The 19,005-nt window shown below is 38.1% G+C and overlaps 1 protein-coding gene across 1 annotated transcript in view; it reads left to right on the forward strand.

Moving 5' to 3' along the window:
• SPINK5 (serine peptidase inhibitor, Kazal type 5) overlaps positions 1 to 19,005 on the forward strand; it is a 65,079-nt gene that overhangs the window by 38,859 nt on the left and 7,215 nt on the right. Inside the window, exons 15-20 of the mRNA XM_010850482.1 lie at positions 10,829 to 10,956; positions 12,597 to 12,681; positions 13,554 to 13,681; positions 14,415 to 14,478; positions 16,743 to 16,870; positions 17,929 to 18,025. Of these exons, the coding sequence (XP_010848784.1) occupies positions 10,829 to 10,956; positions 12,597 to 12,681; positions 13,554 to 13,681; positions 14,415 to 14,478; positions 16,743 to 16,870; positions 17,929 to 18,025 (630 nt within the window). The remainder of the gene's footprint in view (positions 1 to 10,828; positions 10,957 to 12,596; positions 12,682 to 13,553; positions 13,682 to 14,414; positions 14,479 to 16,742; positions 16,871 to 17,928; positions 18,026 to 19,005) is intronic.

Raw genomic sequence — 19,005 nt, forward strand, 5'->3', positions numbered from 1 at the left:
TGATCCCTGCCTCCTGTATAGTGTCACAAACCTGCACCCATAGTTTTTCAGGAACTCTATTAGCTCTAATCCCTTGAATCTATTTGTCATTTCCACTGTAAGGGATTTGATTTACGTCATACCTGAATGGTCCAGTGGCTTTCCCTAGTTTCTTCATTTTATGTCTGAATTTGGCAATGAGGAGTTCATGATCTGAGTCACAGTCAGCTCCCCATCTTGTTTTTGCTGATTGTATAGAGCTTTTCATTTTTGGCTGCAGAGAATATAATCAATAGGATTTTTGTATTTTATATATATATATATAATTTTATATTTATATAAATACATAACATATGTTATATATATATATAAATATATATATATATAATTGATTCACTTTGCTGTACACTAACATAACATTGTAAATCAACTATACATCACCTATCCACATTAGTTCAATTTACAAAACAAAGTGCACATATAATAAAAGCTAGTGGAGGTGATGGAATTCCAGTAGAGCTATTTCAAATCCTGGAAGATGATGCTGTGAAAGTGCTGCACTCAATATGCCAGCAAATTTGGAAAACTCAGCAGTGGCCACAGGAATGGAAAAGGTCAGTTTTCATTCTAATCCCAAAGAAAGGCAATGCCAAAGAATGCTCAAACTACTGCACAATTGCACTCATCTCACACGTTAGTAAAGTAATGCTCAAAATTCTCCAAGCCAGGCTTCAGCAATATATGTGAACCATGAACTTCCAGATGTTCAAGCTGGTCTTGGAAAAGGCAGAGGAACCAGAGATTAAATTGCCAACATCCACTGGATCATGGACAAAGGAAGAGAGTTCCAGAAAAACATCTATTTCTGCTTTATTGACTATGCCAAAGCCTTTGACTGTGTGGATCAAAATAAACTGTGGAATATTCTGAAAGAGATGGGAATACCAGAGCACCTGACCTGCCTCTTGAGAAAGCTATATGCAGGTCAGGGGGCAACAGTTAGAACTGGACATGGAACAACGGGCTGGTTCCAAATAGGAAAAGGAGTGCGTTAAAGCTGTATATTGTCACCCTGCTTATTTAACTTATATGCAGAGTACATCATGAGAAACCTTGGGCTGGAAGAAGCACAAGCTGGATTCAAGATTGCTGGGAGAAATATCAATAACCTCAGATAAGCAGATGATACCACCCTTATGGCAGAAAGTGAAGAGGAACTAAAAAGCTTCTTGATGAAAGTAAAAGAGGAGAGTGAAAGAGTTGGCTTAAAGCTCAACATTCAGAAAACGAAGATTATGGCATCTGGTCCCATCACTTCATGGCAAATAGATGGGGAAACAGTGGAAACAGTGTCAGACTTTATTTTTTTGGGCTCCAAAATCACTGCAGATGGTGACTGCAGCCATGAAATTAAAAGACGCTTACTCTTTGGAAGAAAAGTTATGACCAACCTAGATAGCATATTCAAAAGCAGAGACATTACTTTGCCAACAAAGGTCCATCTAGTCAAGGCTATGGTTTTTCCAGTGGTCATGTATGGATGTGAGAATTGGACTGAAGAAAGCTGAGTGCCAAAGAATTGATGCTTTTGAACTGTGGTGTTGGAGAAGACTCTTGAGAGTCCCTTGGACTGCAAGGCGATCCAACCAGTCCATTCTAAAGGAGATCAGTCCTCAGTGTTCTTTGGAAGGACTGATGCTAAAGCTGAAACTCCAATACTTAGGCCACCTGATGTGAAGAGTTGACTCACTGGAAAAGACCCTGATGCTGGGAGGGATTGGGGACAGGAGGAGAAGGGGACGACAGAGGATGAGATGGCTGGATGGCATCATGAACTTGATGGACATGAGTTGGGGGAACTCCAGGAGTTGGTGATGGACAGGGAGGCCTGGCATGCTGCAATTCATGGGGTCACAAAGAGTCAGACACGACTGAGTGACTGAACTGAATCATATTTGATCTTTGTCAGGATCCAGTTATGGATGAATACTCATATTCCCACCTTCAATTATGATTGTTAAGTAAATCCTTTGACTCTTTATTTTAAATCTACATCACATGATTTTATAATTGTACATTTTTACAAGTAGCAGAGCAAACTATGTTGGATTACTCTCAGTTCAGTTCAGTCGCTCAGTCACGTCCAGCTCTTTGCGACACCATGGACTGCATTACACCAGACTTCCCTGTCCATCACTAACTCCCGGAGCTTGCTCAAACGATGTCCACTGAACTGGTGATGTCATCCAATCATTTCAACCTCTGTCATCCCCTTCTCCTCCTGCCTTTAATCTTTCCCAGCATCAAGGTCTTTTCCAATGAGTCAGTTCTTCACATCAGGTGGCCAAAGTATTGGTGCTTCAGCCTCAGTATCAGTCCTTCCAATGAATATGCAAGGTTGCTTTCCTATAGGATTGACTGGTTGGATCTCCTTGTTGTCCTAGGGACTATCAAGAGTCTTCTCCACCACCAGAGTCAAATAGTCTTATAGAAAGTTTATCTTTATTCTAGTTCCTAACAAGAGTTGCAAAAGTATAAGCCTAATAATTTTGGAAGGTGTGTTTGTGGGGGGGGGGGGGGGAGGCAGAGTCAACAGCAATTAAAAGTTTTCCTTTATACTGACTAATTTTCTCAATAACTCTGTTACCTGGAATGATCTTTTTATTAATATTAGTAATTCAGAATTGAAAATTTGTTCTATCCAGAATGTCTGATCAGTTTCTAAAATCCTCTAAGCTTTTTGAATGATCTTAACACATTCCTCCTTCTCTCCACCCCCACTGTTATTCTTCTCATTTCAAATATGCCTCCTCCAACCCTGGACTCTGTCTGTCAAGTAACTCTCAGAAAGATGTCAACCAGTTTCTCCAGCCATTATACTTTCCTATTTACTCTCCCCAGATCTTTATTTCAAATATGTCTTTATTTCTTAGTTTGAAAATGTTTTTTCTCTTCTTTCTCAGCCTTTTAAAGACAAATGGAGGCTCATAATATTCTTAGCGGGGGGGCACATTCATTTAAAAATGTTCAGCTTTACTGAGATATAATTGAATTACAACATTGGGCAAGGTGTATAGCTTGTTGATTTGGTACCTTATAAATTGGAAAATGCTTGTCACCAAAGCTTTGGTGAACAACTCCATCATGTCACATAATTACATTTGTCTTTTGTGTGGAGAACATTTAGTCTCTTAGGAACTTTTACATATATAATGCAGTATTGTTAACTATAATCACCATGAACTAGAACTTATAACTGCAAGATTGTATCCTTTGATTACTTTCTCTCTCTCTCTCTCTCTCTCTCACACACACACACACACACACACACAGTAAACACCATCTAATTCAGTTTCTGTGAATTTGGCTTTTGGGGATCCCACAGATAAGTGATACTATACAGTACTTGTTTTTCTCTGACTTACTTTACTTAGCATAATACACTCAAGTTTGTCCAAATTGTTGTAAATGGCAGGATTTCCTTCTTTTTCATGAAGACCTAGTAATATTCTCAGTTTTTCCAGGAAACCTCCTCTTCTAGGCCTGTTGAATTTCCTCCCCTTTGATCTTTCCTAGCTTTTATAGACTGTGATGTGCGACACATCATAAACATATATATTTTATTTTGGTCTCCACTAATTTTATCAGCCTTCCTCTGCACCTCTATTGTAAGCATCCTCAAGAGGATGATGACGTTAAACATTCTCAGATCCACTAAACAGTCAGAACAATTCTGAGTCCACAAAAGAAGACTTTTAAATGCTTACTGATTTACTGCTACATGTAGTCACTTTTTTTTCCCTTAACTCTGCATTACTTCTCCTTCATAACAGAAAGAAGTGTAGGAAGGGTAGAAAACCACTCTGAGAGTGTATTTTCTTCATTTTCCAGGAACTCTGCAGTGAGTTTCGGAACCAGGTGAGGAACGGAATGCTCATATGCACCAGGGAGAATGACCCTGTCCGTGGCCCGGATGGCAAAATGCATGTAAACAAGTGTGCCATGTGTGCAAGCCTGTTGTGAGTGTCTAAGCTCTTCTCTCCCCTTCATTCTCTTTACAATTTATCAGCCCTGTCTCAATTTCTCCATAAATGTGTAGAATATAGACCATGACTTGAATGCTAGACAATTTTAAAGCACATGGAAAAAGACATTAAGTAACACTGAGTCACAGTGACAATGTTATTCTCTATTCACCTATCTCTCTATCTTCTAGCTAATGCATGGGAAGAGTCTTAATATAGTGCACATATGTTTTTAACACCTGACAATCATCATTTGTAACAAAAAGAGACCAGAAGTTTGATGATCTGGGTGAGATTAAGTGTTTGGTCCCCCACCCCTGACATTTTATGATTCTGTGAGTATACTCAGATGCCAGTTAAGGGAAAACCAGCTGAACAGAAGTCTCTGGGGTCAGTGTGTAAACATGTCTAAAATAGCCTATACAAGAAATGGAATAGAATGGATTGCATTTATCTTTTCAGGGGCATTACCATATGCAGGTGAAATACTCGGATAAGTGGCTTGCTGTAAGAGAGTGAAATCTGTAAGAGGCAGGCCCCATGATGGATGTTTACTAAAAGTCTTCTTCTTTAGCCATGTCCAGGTCTTTGGGCCACTGTTTTTCTGAGTGGAGCCAGAGCTCCATCGAGTAGGTCAATACAGACATGGATTATTACCACCTCTGCTTCACCTCCTCTTTAGATTCTCAATCCTCTAGTGAGCCTCACACATAAAATGCTGAGAAATATTTAAATAATATTTGTTTAAAGAAGTGCAGAGTTATTGCCCCTTAACTTTCACATGTCTTGGTCTAATCTAAGTATATTCACATAGTTCCTTAGAGGAAAGATTAACAGGGGCAGTCAATAAAAAGTGCCTGAGATTCAAGAAATCAGGGTTTTCCCCTTATCGGCTTGATTTGCTAGTACTGTATTAGATGACTATATTAGATGTGATAAATGCTAAGGATTTTTCCAGCTCTGATATGATATATGTCAGTAGAAAATAACAAGAATGTCAGAATTTTAGGCTCATGACTGACCTCAAAATGTTAGTTGTTGAATCTTCTTGGACTTGAATCATTATTATACTCGAAAACTTGAGTTTCAATTTGAATATTAATTCCATGAAAAAATGTTAAAATTTTTAATTCTATATTAAAACATGATTCATTACCAATATGAGCCCCTCATCTGCTATGGTATCACCCCTTGCTCTCATCATTAATATGGTAATTATTTAGATATAAAAAGCAATTTAAAAATTTTTTAAAAATTAAAATCAAGGCAACTGTGACTTTTCCCCCAGATCATTGATTGAAGTCACAGAAAAAAAAAATACTAGCCAAGGTTCACATACTGATAAAAAAGCATACTAGGTTTATTTTTTTTTTTAAGGATGATTGTAAACTACTGAATTTATCTGCATTATTGGGCAAAGTATTAGTACATCTTGATTGGATAAATCTGTACTGAAGACTAAATCTGACGTTTGGTCTGGAAGATTCTTACTCCTTTTTAAAATACGTTACTGAAGAGAATGAGAAATTGCATTTAGCTTGTATCTTCTGTATTTTATTGCAGCAAACTTGAAGAAGAGAAGAAAAATAATGGCAAGAAAGAAAAGGATAAAGCTAGGTCTGCGAAAGTTAAGAGAGAAACAGTGCAGGTAATTGTTTCACATCATCAGAGCCACATAAACATTGCATTTTCTCTGGGCAAGGCTCCTGCTTCCACTGTCCTCAGTGACTCTGCAAACTGAAGAGCTATATTTGGATCCCCATACTTAAGAAGATTCCTTCTTTGCTCGGCTTATCTATCTAATATCTGATCTAGTGCTTGTGCGTTTAAGAAGATAACCACCCTTTCCTCCACTGACCATGTGAATTATAGTACTCGCGGGAGATGTATCTGAATGCAAACCAACAGAGGTAGAGTTTAGACTTTTCTCCCCATTGTTTTGTATTGGAATGTTTAGTTTAAAACAAAATCCCAGTTAATTCTCTGTAAGATCTTGAGAAAATTACTTAAAAGCATCTTTAAGCCTCAAGTTTACATTCTATAACATCTCACATATGATGACAATGATGATGGTCATGGCTATTAATTATGTAGTGACTACTGTATGACATGTTGTATAACAATTTTATAACTGATCTTTGTAGTAACCATTCAAGGTATATATTATTATCTGTATTTATTTTAAAAAAGGAACTGGAGGCTTAGATAACAAGTTAGGAAATATATATTTAGTGACTATATATGTGTGTACAGATACATACACACACACGCACAGTAACTTGGGGGCTAACAGTTGAACCACATGTTCTGGCTCTGAAGCCTATGATGCTCTTTAGATGTTGCCCCCAACCTCCATGTGTGATATTTCTGAAGGCTGTGCTTCCAGTCTTCATCACTCCTTTCCTTTATCTTTATCTAACTTGGAAGATCTCATTTCTGACTGTTTTTTCTGCTCTCATCTTTGGTTCTGACTTTGAAGAAAGACTATTATTTACAAATGTAAGGCAGGTTATTTATGCCACCCAGTGGCTTCTCATCTCACTCAGAGTAAGAACCAAGGTCCTTCTAGTGACTGACAGTGCTATATGGAACCTGACTTCTGTCACCTCTCAGACCCAGTTTCCTGCTCTTCTACCCAGTGCCGTACTGGTCACCTGGTTGCTTCATGGACATGCCAAGCATTGATTCCTGGCTTTCCAGCCTGTGAACTCAAGAACACTGTGGTTAGAGTCCTGGGCTCTGGACTCAGACTGTCAGGGTTCAATACTGGCTCCATCTCCTTACCAGTAATGTCAGACAGTTAACATCTATGCATTTTCATCTCACTTATAAAATAATAATATAGTTATCATTATGTATATTATGTTTATGGAGTCCCCAGAAACCTACCCAAGAACAACAGCACAGCCCTACACACATTAGGTCCTTAGTACTGTACATACAGTGAGCTCTGCCTTCTATGCGGCTTTCTTCCTACTCAGTCATGAGTGTTCATTTCCACCAGCTGTCAAAATTCTGACCATTTCTCATGACTCAGATTAAGTATTTTCTATTTCTTAAAGATTTTCCCCATTTATTCCATAGATGTAATAGCTCTAATATCTATTATTTCTCAATTATACCATTTTAAAATTGTAACATATAGATGCATCTACGTATTTTATCCAAAGAAACTAAAATCTGTGTTCTATTTTTTTTTTTATTGGTTTCTTTGACAAATAACCACAAACTGGGTAGCTTAAAACAGCACGTATTATCTTATGATTATTTAGGTTATAATCGGGCATGGATCCCAAGGGGCTAATAGGGCTGGCTTCCTTCCTGGAATCTCTATGAAAGGTCCTTTGCTTTTTCTAGCTTCTGGAGGCTGTTGTTGTTCCTTGATTCCTGGACTTTTTCCATCATCTTCAAAGCTGACAACACTGCATGTCTAATTGTTCTCCCTCTAATTAATTTCAAAAACAGGATACAAGAGCCCTATCATTCACATTAGTTTAATTTACAAAACAAAGTGCACATAAATTATCATATTTTCTGTTTGTCATCATCCAGCTGTGGAAGAATACCAGTACTCCCACCTCCAATTACGATTATTCAGTAATCCTTTGACTATTTTATATCGACTTCACCTTATTTTATAATTTTACAATTTACAAGTAGCACAGCAAACTCTGCATCTACTCTCACATAGTCTTAGGTAAACCTCACAAGGTTTACCTTTATTTATTCTATTTCCTAACAACAGCTGCCAAAGTATAACTCTAATAATTGTGTTTTTTTTGGGGGGGGGGATAGTTGACACAGCCTAAAAATTTGCCTCTAAACTGACTCATTTTCTTAATAATTTTTTGTTACTTGGAACCATCTTTTTGTTAGTAATTCAGAACTGAAAGTGTTTTATCCATAATGTCTGAAGAGTTTCTAAATCCTCATAGGTTTTTTGAATGGTCTTAATACAAGCTTCCTTCTCTCCATTGCCATTGTTATTCTTCTGTTTCAAATATGCATCTCCCATCCCTGTACTTTATCAAGAAACTCCCAGAAAGTTGTCAGTTTCTCTAGGTATCATACCTATATTTTTCTTTCCGCATATTCTTATTTCAGATATGTATTTCTAAGCTTAGGAATGTCTTTGCTTTTTCAGCCTTTTAAAGACAAAAGAAGGGTCATAATATTTGTTTTTTGGGCACATTATTTTAATTTAAAAATGTCCAACTTTATTGAGATACAATTGGATTATAACATTGGGTAAATTGAAGGTGTATACACTGGACACTTATAAATTGAAAAGTGTCTGTCACCATAGCATTAGCAAAAGTTCCATCATGTCATATAATTGCAACTGTTTTCTGTATGGAGAATATGGAATCTCTTAGGAACTTTTAAGTATATAATACAGTATTCTTAACTATAATCACCATGAACTAGAATGTATTCATCTTGTATCTGCAAGTTTGTACTTCTGACCACTTTTTCTCTTGCTCACACACACACACACACACACACACACACACACATACATGTAGCCACCATCTGCTTTCTGTGTCTGTGAATTTTGGCTTGTGGGGATTCTACAGATAAGTGATACCATATAGTATTTGTCTTTCTCTGACTTATTTTACTTAGCATAATACATTCAAGTTTTTTTTTTTGACTCCCTGATATGACATTTATTGATCTAATATATGATGTTTATTGATATAGTAATAAATTGACAGTTAAGGAGACTAAAGTAGAGAGAAGTCAAGGCCAACAGTTGGACAATACACTGTCACACAGTCTTACTGCTATTCACTATAATGCCTACTAAATTTTATATTATTTCAGCTTCATAACTCATTTTTAAAAAAATTTTGATTTTAAATTTTGGGGCTATGCTGGGTCTTCACTGCTGCTCGGACTTTTCCCTAGTTGTGGTGCACAGGCTTCTCATTGTGGTGGCTTCTCTTGTTGCAAAGCAAAAGCTTTAGGGCACATGGGCTTCAGTAGCTGCAGCATATGGGCTCAGTGTTATGGTTCCCAAGCTCTGGGGCACCCGCTCCATAGTTGTGACATACGGGCTTAGTTGCTCCATGGCATGTGGGATCTTCCCAGACAAGGGGTTGAACGCATGTCTCCTGCATTGGCGGGAGATTTAAAAAAATTTTTTTTTAAACTTATAAAAAATTAAAAAAAATTATTTATTTTAATTGGAAACTAATTACTTGACAATATTGTGGTTTTTGCCATACATTGACATGAATCTGCCACGGGTATATTATGTGTCCCCCATCCTGAACAACACCCCTCCCCATCCCATCCCTCTGGGTTGTCCCAGTGCACCGGCACTGAATGCCCTGTTTCATGCATCAAACTTGGACTGGTGATCTATTTCACATGTTTCAATGCTATTCTCTCAAATCATCCCACCCTTGCCTTCTCCCACAGAGTCCAAAGTCTGTTCTTTATATCTATGTCTCTCTTACTGTCTCATGTATAAGGTCATCGTTACTATCTTTCTAAATTCCATCAATATATGCATTAATATACTGTATTGGTGTTTTTCTTTCTGACTTCACTCTGTATAACAGGCTCCAGTTTCATCCACCTCATTAGACCTGATTCAAATGTGTTCTTATTAACAGTAATATTCCACTGTGTATATGTACCACAATTTTCTTATCCATTCGTCTGTGATGGACATCTAGGTTGCTTCCATGTCCTGGCTATTGCAAACAGTGCTGCAATGAACATCGGGGTACACGTATCTCTTTAAATTCTAGTTTCCTTGGTGTGTACGCCCAGCAGTGGGATTGCTGGGTCATAAGGCAGTTCTATTTCATTTTTTAAGGAATCTCCACACTGTTCTCCATAGTGGCTGTACTAGTTTGCATTCCCACTAAGTGTAATCCCTCAGTATAAGAGGGTTCCTTTTTCTCCATATCCTCTCCAGCATTTATTGTTTGTAGACTTTTGGATCGCAGCCATTCTGACTGTCATGAGATGGTACCTCATTGTGGTTTTGATTTGCATTTCTCTGATAATGAGTGATGTTGAGCATCTTTTCATGTGTTGGTTAGCCATCTGCATGTCTTCTTTGGAGAAATGTCTGTTTAGTTCTTTGGCCCATTTTTAGATTGGGTCGTTTATTTTTCTGGTATTGAGCTGCATGAGCTGCTTGTATATTTTTTGAGATTAATTCTTTGTCAGTTGCTTCATTTGCTATTATTTTCTCCCATTCTGAAGGCTGTCTTTTTACCTCACTTATAGTTTCCTTTATTGTGCAAAAGCTTTTAAGTTTAATTAGGTCCCATTTGTTTATTTTTGCTTTTATTTCCATTACTCTGGGAGGTGGGTCATAGAAGATCTTGCTGTAATTTATGTCAGAGAGAATACACTCATTTTATCCAAATTGTAAATGGCAGGATTTCCTTCTTTCTCATGAAGGTCCAGTAATATTCTAAGTTTTTCTAGGAATCCTCCCCTTCTAGGCCTGTTGAGTCTCTTCCCCTTTAATGTTTCCTAGCTTTTATAGATTGTGATGTGCGACACATCATAAACATATATATTTTATATTGGTCTCCACCAATTTTATCAGCCTTCCTCTGCACCTCTGTTGTAAGCACCCTCAAGAGGATGCTGACATTAAACATTTTCAGATCCACTATAGAGTCAGCACAATTTTGAGTCCATGATAGAAACTTTTTAAATGCTTTTGATTTACTGCTATATGTATTCACTTTTCTTTTTCCTTCTTACTCTGCATTAGTTATTCTTCAAAACAGACAGAAGTGTAGAGAGGGTAGAAAATCACTCTCTGAGAGCATATTTTCTTCATTTTCCAGGAACTCTGCAGTGAGTTTCAGAACCAGGTGAGGAACGGAATGCTCATATGCACCAGGGAGAATGACCCTGTCCGTGGCCCGGATGGCAAAATGCATGGAAACAAGTGTGCCATGTGTGCAAGCCTGTTGTGAGTGTCTAAGCTCTTCCCTCCCTTTCAATCTCTTCATGATTTATCAGCCCTGTGTCTCAGTTTCTTCATAAATGTATAGAATATAGACTGTTACTTAGATGCTAGACAATTTTAAAAGCACATGGAAAAGACATTAAGTAACACTGAGTCACAGTGACAATGTTATTCTCTATTCAGCTATCTCTCTATCTTCTAGCTAAGGCATAGGGGGAATCTTAATTTAGTGCAAATATATTTTTACACCTGACAATCATCATTTGTAACAAAAAGAGACCAGCAGTTTGTTGATTGATCTGGGTGAGATTAACTGTTTTTAACGCTTGACAACCATCATTCATAACAAAAAGCAGAAATTGGATGATCTGGGTGGGATTATATGTTTGGTTCTTTTCCCACCCCTGACATTTTATGATTCTTGAGTATATTCAGATACTGGTTAAGGGAAAACCAGCTGAACAGAGGTCTCTGGGATCAGTGTGTAAACACTTCTAAAATAGCCTGAACAAGAAATGGAACAGCATGGACTGTATTTATCTTTTCAGGGGCGTTACCATGTGCATATTACCATATGAAATAAATATTTGTATAAGTGAGTTACTGTAAAGATTGAAAGCCTTAAGACTTAGGGCCACATAATAGATGTTTACTGAACTGTCTTCTTTTTAAGCAACATCCATGTTCCTCTGGGTCCCTGTTTTCCTGAGTGGGGCCAGAGCTCCACCGTGTGGGACAATATAGAAATGCAATCATTATCACCTCTGATTCTACTCCTTCTTAGATTCTCAGTCCTCTAGTGAGCCCCACACTAAAATAAATGCTGAAAAAAAAACTTAAATAATATATCTGTTTAAAGAGGTGCAGCGTTATTGTCTCTTAACTGTCATATGTTTTGGTCTAATATAAGTATATTCACATAGTTCCTTAGAGGAGAGATTGATAGAAGCAGCCAGTAGATTAAACAGTGCCTGAGATTCAAGAAATCAGGGCTCTCCTCTCACACACTTGATTTGCTAATGCTGTATTAATGACTATACTAGGTGTGATATATGCTAAGGATTTTTCCAGTTCTGATAATGGTACATGTCAGTAGAAAATAGCTAGGATGCCAAAATTTTAGGCTTATGATTTCCCTCAAAATATCAGGTGTGAAATCTTCTTGGACTTGAATCATTATTATACTCCAAAACTTGAATTCAAAATTGAATTTTAATTCAAGATAATATTTAAATTTTTAATTTTATAGTTAGACATGGTTTATTTTGATTATGGGTCCATCATAGGATTGTAGCAATCCTTAGTCTCATCATTATAATTGTAATTATTTAGATAGCAATTTTGAAAAATCAAGGCAATTGTTGCTCTTTTTCAGATCATTGATTGAAGTCACTGACAGAAAAAAGTCCACCCAAGGGTCACATACTGATTAAAAAAAAATACTAGTTTTGTATTTTTAAGGGCAATTGTTAACTATCGAAGTTATCTGCATTATTGGGCAAAGTGTTAGCACCTCTTGATTGGATAAATTTGTACTGAATCTGATTTTTGGTCTGGAAAACTCTCATTCTTTCTTAAAATATATTACCAAAGAGAATGGAAAACTGAATTTAGTTTGTATCTTTTTTTTTTTTAAATTGCAGTAGACTTGAAGAAGAGAAGAAAAATGTTGGCAAGGAAGAAAATGAGAAAGCCGAGACTGAGAAAGTTAAGAGAGAAGCAGCACAGGTAACTGTTTCAGGTCCTTGGAGCCGCATGAACACCCCATTCTCTCTGGGCAAGGGAGAGAGAGACCCCACGTACTACTTTTTTTTATGGTTTCTCTGACAAATTACCAGAAACTTACTGGCTTAAACCTTACAAACTTGTGATTTTATGATTGTTTAGGTTATAACTCTGACATGGACCCAAGGGGCTAAATCACAGGGTTGGCAGAGCTGTGTTCCTTTCTGGAATCTCTACAGGAGAGCGTGTCTCTGCTTCTTCTAGCTTCTAGAGGCCTTTCATGAAAGTGCTTTGGGTCTTGGACTCTTTCCATCATCCTTAAACATTGCATCTCTAGTTGTTCTTCTGTAGGCACAGCTCCCTCTCACTGTGCAGTCTTAACTTGTCCAGTCTTAAGGTTTGACCCTTGTGACTTCACTGGGCACACTAAGAGAATCCATGATAATATCCCCATCTCTAGGTCCTTAACTTTTTCACAACTGCAAAGTCGCCTTTGCTCTGCAACATATTCACAGGTCCTGGATATCAAGACTTGGATAGATTTCGGGTCAGGAGCTAATATTCTGCCAACCACAAACTGCTTTATGAAAGGGACAATAAATAACTGTTTTTAATCTCTCACAGTGCTTACTTCAGAATAATATTTGAATTAAGTTGAAGGTTTTCTAAGGAGATAAGTGATAGTAATCTTATATTCCACAAAAATGTGTGACCTCAGCATCTGAAAAGTGTCTTGTCTAGTATTGACCTTCTGTGTCATCATCTTGATGCATCCATTATGTTTGGGGCATTATATCCTAGTTTTCAAAAGGGTAACGTGGAGGAAGCGTTCAGTATTTCATTACCTGATGCTTAACTCCTCCCTCATTTGGCAGGAGCTGTGCAGTGAATATCGTAACTACATGAGGAATGGACAACTTCCGTGCACCAGAGAGAACGACCCCATTGAGGGCCCCGACGGGAAAATCCACGGCAACATTTGCTCCATGTGTGAGGCCTTCTTGTGAGTAGAGCTGCGGCCACTGTTCCTCCTAAGTGCTGGAGAGGCTAGGCCTGTGGTGGGCGAGAGAGAGCATGTTGAAGGCTCCCTCTCTGAGGCAGACAGTGAAGGTGACCTTTTCACTGAGTTTGGGGATTTACTATTACAAAGCTGTCTACTTAGTGCATTTCTTTATAGTGTTCTCAGTGTTCTGAAAGGTACTTGAATTGCTCTTAAGGGGAGACCATGTACTAAGCGGAAATTCCCCCAGAGTTAATGGAATACAAGGATTGGCCATTTTTGTTCTGCATACATACTGTCATGAATAACCCAAAGATGTAATCACTGGGTGCTAACAAATTGAAAGTACCCTATCGTCGCATCAATTTTTTAAGTATCCTCATCGCTTCCTGGGAAGAAGGACCACAGCTTTGTTTTCCAAAGGAAGCAGAGTAGTGAAAATGTATTTACTGGTTGGCTATGCCTGTGTCTTTGCTGCTGCTGCTGCTAAGTCGCTTCAGTAGTGTCCGACTCTGTGTGACCCCATGGACGGCAGCCCACCAGGCCCCTCCATCCATGGGATTTTCCAGGCAAGAGTACTGGAGTGGGGTGCCATTGCCTTTTCTGCCTGTGTCTTTAGGTAACACTAAAAATAAGAGGTGCAGAAGTAAGGGAATATACCTATCTAGAGAGATCCCCTTTAGGATAATAGGTACGGTACTAGGAATGGATTGATCCTCTTGCCTTTCTCTTACAGCCAGCAAGAAGCAAAAGAAAAAGCAGCAGCTAAATCCAGAAAAGCTAAGAGAGAAGCTGAAAAGGTAGTTACGCTGGAAGCTTCATACCACAATGAAGCTTTGTAGTTTCTCTTTAAAAATAACTCACGGGATCACTGAAGGCCTATGTGCGAGAACTCAGGTTCAGTTAGTCCAGGCCTCGATAAAATTTTCTTAAAGAGTCAGACAGTAGATATTTTCGGTTGCGACTATTTGGTCTCTGTCATGACTACTCAGCTCTACTACTGTAGCTCTAAGGCAGCCATGGATAATATGCAAACAAATGGGCATTTATTTTGCATAAATAAAATTTTCCAGTAACTTTTTATTTATGCAATAAGGTGGTGGGCCAGTTTTTGCTCACAGGCCATAGTCTGCAGACTTCTAATTTACTCCATTGCCCTATTTTTAAATGATTTAAAATCCAGAGACAGGAAGAACTTGTGTACAAAGGTAGTGAGAATATTGGTTTCAGAATCTTTATGTTTTTCCAAATTTGTCACACTTGAAAAATGGGAACAACAGAATTCAAGACACCAAATCTAGCATTACCTCCATACAACATGGAGCTTTGGATGAACACATTTGGTCAAACCAGGAGTGTCCCTTGCTTTCATTATTTCTGGGGCCAGCATTTGAGCAAAAATTAGAGCAACATTCCCAAATAATATTTTCTTGGTTCCAAAAGGACTCACTCCAGGTAGATTTTTCCAGGTTTGTGGTCATTTCCTTGCCCCCATCAAAAACTATTGATGTTAAAAATAATCTCTAATGAAATATCACTTGGAATTCTGAATGATTTGGTTTGTTTTACAACTGTATTTCCCACAATTGAGAATCTGAATTTTTAAAATATTAGCTCATATGCTTTCCTTTTTTCAACATCAATAAGAGACTAGTCTTTAGCATCAGATGATTTCTGATTTCACATTAGCTACTACCAATAAACTATCCTCTCATATTTCTTTTGCTAAATATGACCAGTTAGGGAATCTGGCAGTGAACCTTGCAGCAGAGCTAGGAAAAGTCACTCTTGTCTTCACTGAGTTTCGACTTGAACTAAAAGAAACAGAAAAAAATACAAAGTCAATCTTACTTGCCATCAGTAATTAATTATATGATCTTAAGTATTTGCTTATTCCATCTCAATTCCTCATAAATTTACTGAGTACTTCCGAGATGTCAGTCATTGTAGATATGTGTAGAAATATATTATCTCACATTATTGTCATAACAATTCAGCACATGTACTGAATACTTAATATTGGCATTATTATTTTAACTGTGTGGAATTTATATTATTTTCATTTTATAGAAGAGGCAGTTGAGGCACAGAGAGGGCAAGACCCCTCACCCAAGGTCGCAGGGCAACAGATTAGAATTCTAACTAACAATATTAAATAGCCATCAACACATTGGGTTTGTCTGGACGCACCTGGAATATTATGTTAAATTCTGTAGGAAAGGGAAAGAAATCAGAATGAGAAATGGTGCAAATGACTGAAAAAGACTGGAACAAAAGGACTGAAGTATCTGGGGGTGCTTTGCTATGGGAGAAGGACAAGAGGATTTTCTCCAGATATTTGAAGGAGTCCGTGTGGAAGAAGAAAAATATCCTCAGTTTTTCTGAGGGAAGTAAGATATGTTGACTTTGCTTACTGGTTTGAAGGAACATACTCATCCTATTTGCAATGACATCTTAGAAAAATAAAACGCTATGAATAAGGATCCTATAGGAGTGATTAGAGTTCCCTTCCAAGATCCTCCTAAGTAGCACATGGCTAATTTGTGGGAATGATCTAATAGAAATTCTGGAATGAATTATCTGGAGGGTAATGAACTCCTTATCACTGCAGGTGTTACAGTGCAAATTACACAAATTATTGGCAGGCGTGACATAAAGGGGAGTATCAGGTGAACTTCAAAGTTCTACCTAAACCTTAATTCTTTAAAATTCTATGCTATATACAGTGTTCTTATTGCATTATAATATAATAGAGATAGACAGTGAAGTCTTGATTAAGAACTGTGTCCAATCCTCTGAGAACCCAGTTTATTAAGAGATTCTTGCTTATGTGTGACTGCCAGGTTCAGTCTGGACTTGGAAGCTAAATCTCAAGGAAAAAGAAACAGGAACCTCTTTTTAAGTCCTGTGGTCTTAGTAGGAATTGAACAAAACAACTGCCAGAAAGAAACATTCATAGGTCATTTTCCTTTTCCTTTTTTATCTCCAGGAAACACTTAGTAGGGACCCAGTAGGGTTATTTTCAAGAAAATACCCAAGCTCTTGCCTTTTCTCCTCCTTTTAGGATGCATGCAGTGAATTTCGGAGCCTTCTTCAAAATGGAAATCTTTTCTGCACTCGAGAAAATGACCCTGTGCGTGGCCCAGACGGCAAGACCCATGGCAACAAGTGTGCCATGTGCAAAGCAGTCTTGTGAGTGTGCAGATCAAGTCCATGCTGTGGGTGGCAGAGCTGGGAGGATAATATATAGTGTTGGTTCTGTCCTTACATGTATTGTAAAAGCAACAAAGGAGTAATTGCTAAATGAAAAATGATGTATACAATGTGTTATGGTAGTTCAGGAAGGGGAGAGTTAATAGAAAGTTTTATGGAGGGATAAAACTGGATCTGGTAATTTGGATAATATGTGAACAGTACAGGAAGGAATGAGGATAAAACAGGGAACAGCATAGGTAAAATCTAAAATTAAGCAAGGTGTAGTATGTACATAGAAGAGAAAGTCATTTTAATTAGAACTTATCTACTTCACCAGCTTTGAAGGCCAGATCATGGATTTTGAAGCCAATTCTGTATATAGTGATGAGCTGCTAAAATTTTTCAGCTAGGAGAATAAGTGGCATAAATGTGGTTCCTTTTTGGAAGATTCATATGTTAGCAGTAAAAAGAAAAGCAAGGTACCAAAATTCAGAATACTGTTGGTGGTAGTAGGGAGTTACAGTAATCCAGCAAGAGGTAACTAGAACACAGAGCTAGAATAGAAGGTGAGTACATCAACACGGGAGACACAGCAAAGTGAAACCAATGTAAACAGCCATGTGAGCTAAAGAAGAGGGAGCAGTTAGGGATGGCTCCAGTGTTTTGTCCTTTCTGAAGGAGAATTCAGGAGGAAGAACACATTTGGTAGAGGAGATAATTATGTTGGGACCTCTTTAATATGAGGTGTTTGAGAGAAATCCCTCTGGAGATTCACGGGAGCATTTACAAAATGCTAATTAATTGCTCACCAAGTCTTGCTTGTGGTTCCGTAAACGCTGGTTTTCTTCTACTGCAATAAGAGTCTTCCAGGCAAAAGGATGCAACATAATGCATTTTTCTATTTTCAAAGAATAGGGCCTGCAATGTAACAGATGTTCAATAAAAGCTGACGGATTCTATAAAAATCTAATATGGCCATAGGATGAGAAACTCATAGAAATGCATTCCACTTTCTGTAATCTATTATTCCCTACCTCCCACTTTCTAATTTTCAGCCAGAAAGAAGATGAAGAAAGAAAGAGAAAAAAAGAGGAAGATCAGCGGAATGCTGCGGGCCATGGTTCCAGTGGTGGTGGAAGAGGGAAAGCTAAGGTCAGAGCTGCCTCTGAGTTCCATAACCAGAGTGGGCTCAACTCAGTGGCACTGGGCCATGGCAGAGCCTGTGGTCAAAGGCTATGAGTGTACACAGTGCTGAGCTGGAGAGCATCCTTGGAAGGACAGGGCATTTCCCCCTTATGACTGCAGAGTAATATCCAAGCAATTTTTAGTTTCTCTAGGGCTCACTCTGACTTCTCTGAACTTGAAAATAATTAACATGATGACCTGATCCCAGTCTCCTGACTCCTCTTTCTGTCATCTAGCTTTGAAGCCAATACATGATCCTAGGAGAGGAAGTGGCATAAATATAACGATGATCCACATCACGTGCTCTTTAGTTCCTTTCATTATGCGCTCTCTCTGACTGGAGCCACTTTTGGGAGGTATATTTGCTATTGTTCCAAGACAGGATAATATGGTGAAAGAGCATAGGTTTTTGAGTCAGGTAGTTTAGAGTGTGATCCTACCTTTGCCACCTGGACTTGCAAAGCATTGAATAAATCACTTCATCTCATTCAACTGTATAGTTTCTCATACTTAGCAGTACTCTTAGGGATACAGTAACTTAGGCGAGTGTTGGCACATTTCCTGAGATGTTTTAAATGTCACTATGACAATGTTGCATACAAGCCCACTCGTCAGGCATGTGAACACAATTGCTAAGATCACAGACACCTTGTCTTTAGTCGTATGACCTGGGTATGTTAAGACCCTCTCTTTGCCTCCAGATCTGACATAGGCCCAGTATTTGCCTCTGAAAAATTTTGGCTTTTATGTTTGTACGTATTTTCTCCTATAGGAGGTTTGAGTTCTTACTTTCAAGTACAGACTTGTTAAGACCCTTTGTCTATCTTGTCTAGAATTTACTCAAGCCTGTCTTCTTTGGCATTTTGCATGATTTTATGCTTTCTCCTAGCACTTCTTTCTCTCTTCTATCTACATTAGAGGTCAGCAATTTTTTTTTGTTTTCTGTA

This window comes from Bison bison, unplaced genomic scaffold (assembly GCF_000754665.1).
Source record: "Bison bison bison isolate TAMUID 2011002044 unplaced genomic scaffold, Bison_UMD1.0 scf7180017864291, whole genome shotgun sequence".
In the NCBI taxonomy this organism is placed as follows: domain Eukaryota; kingdom Metazoa; phylum Chordata; class Mammalia; order Artiodactyla; family Bovidae; genus Bison; species Bison bison.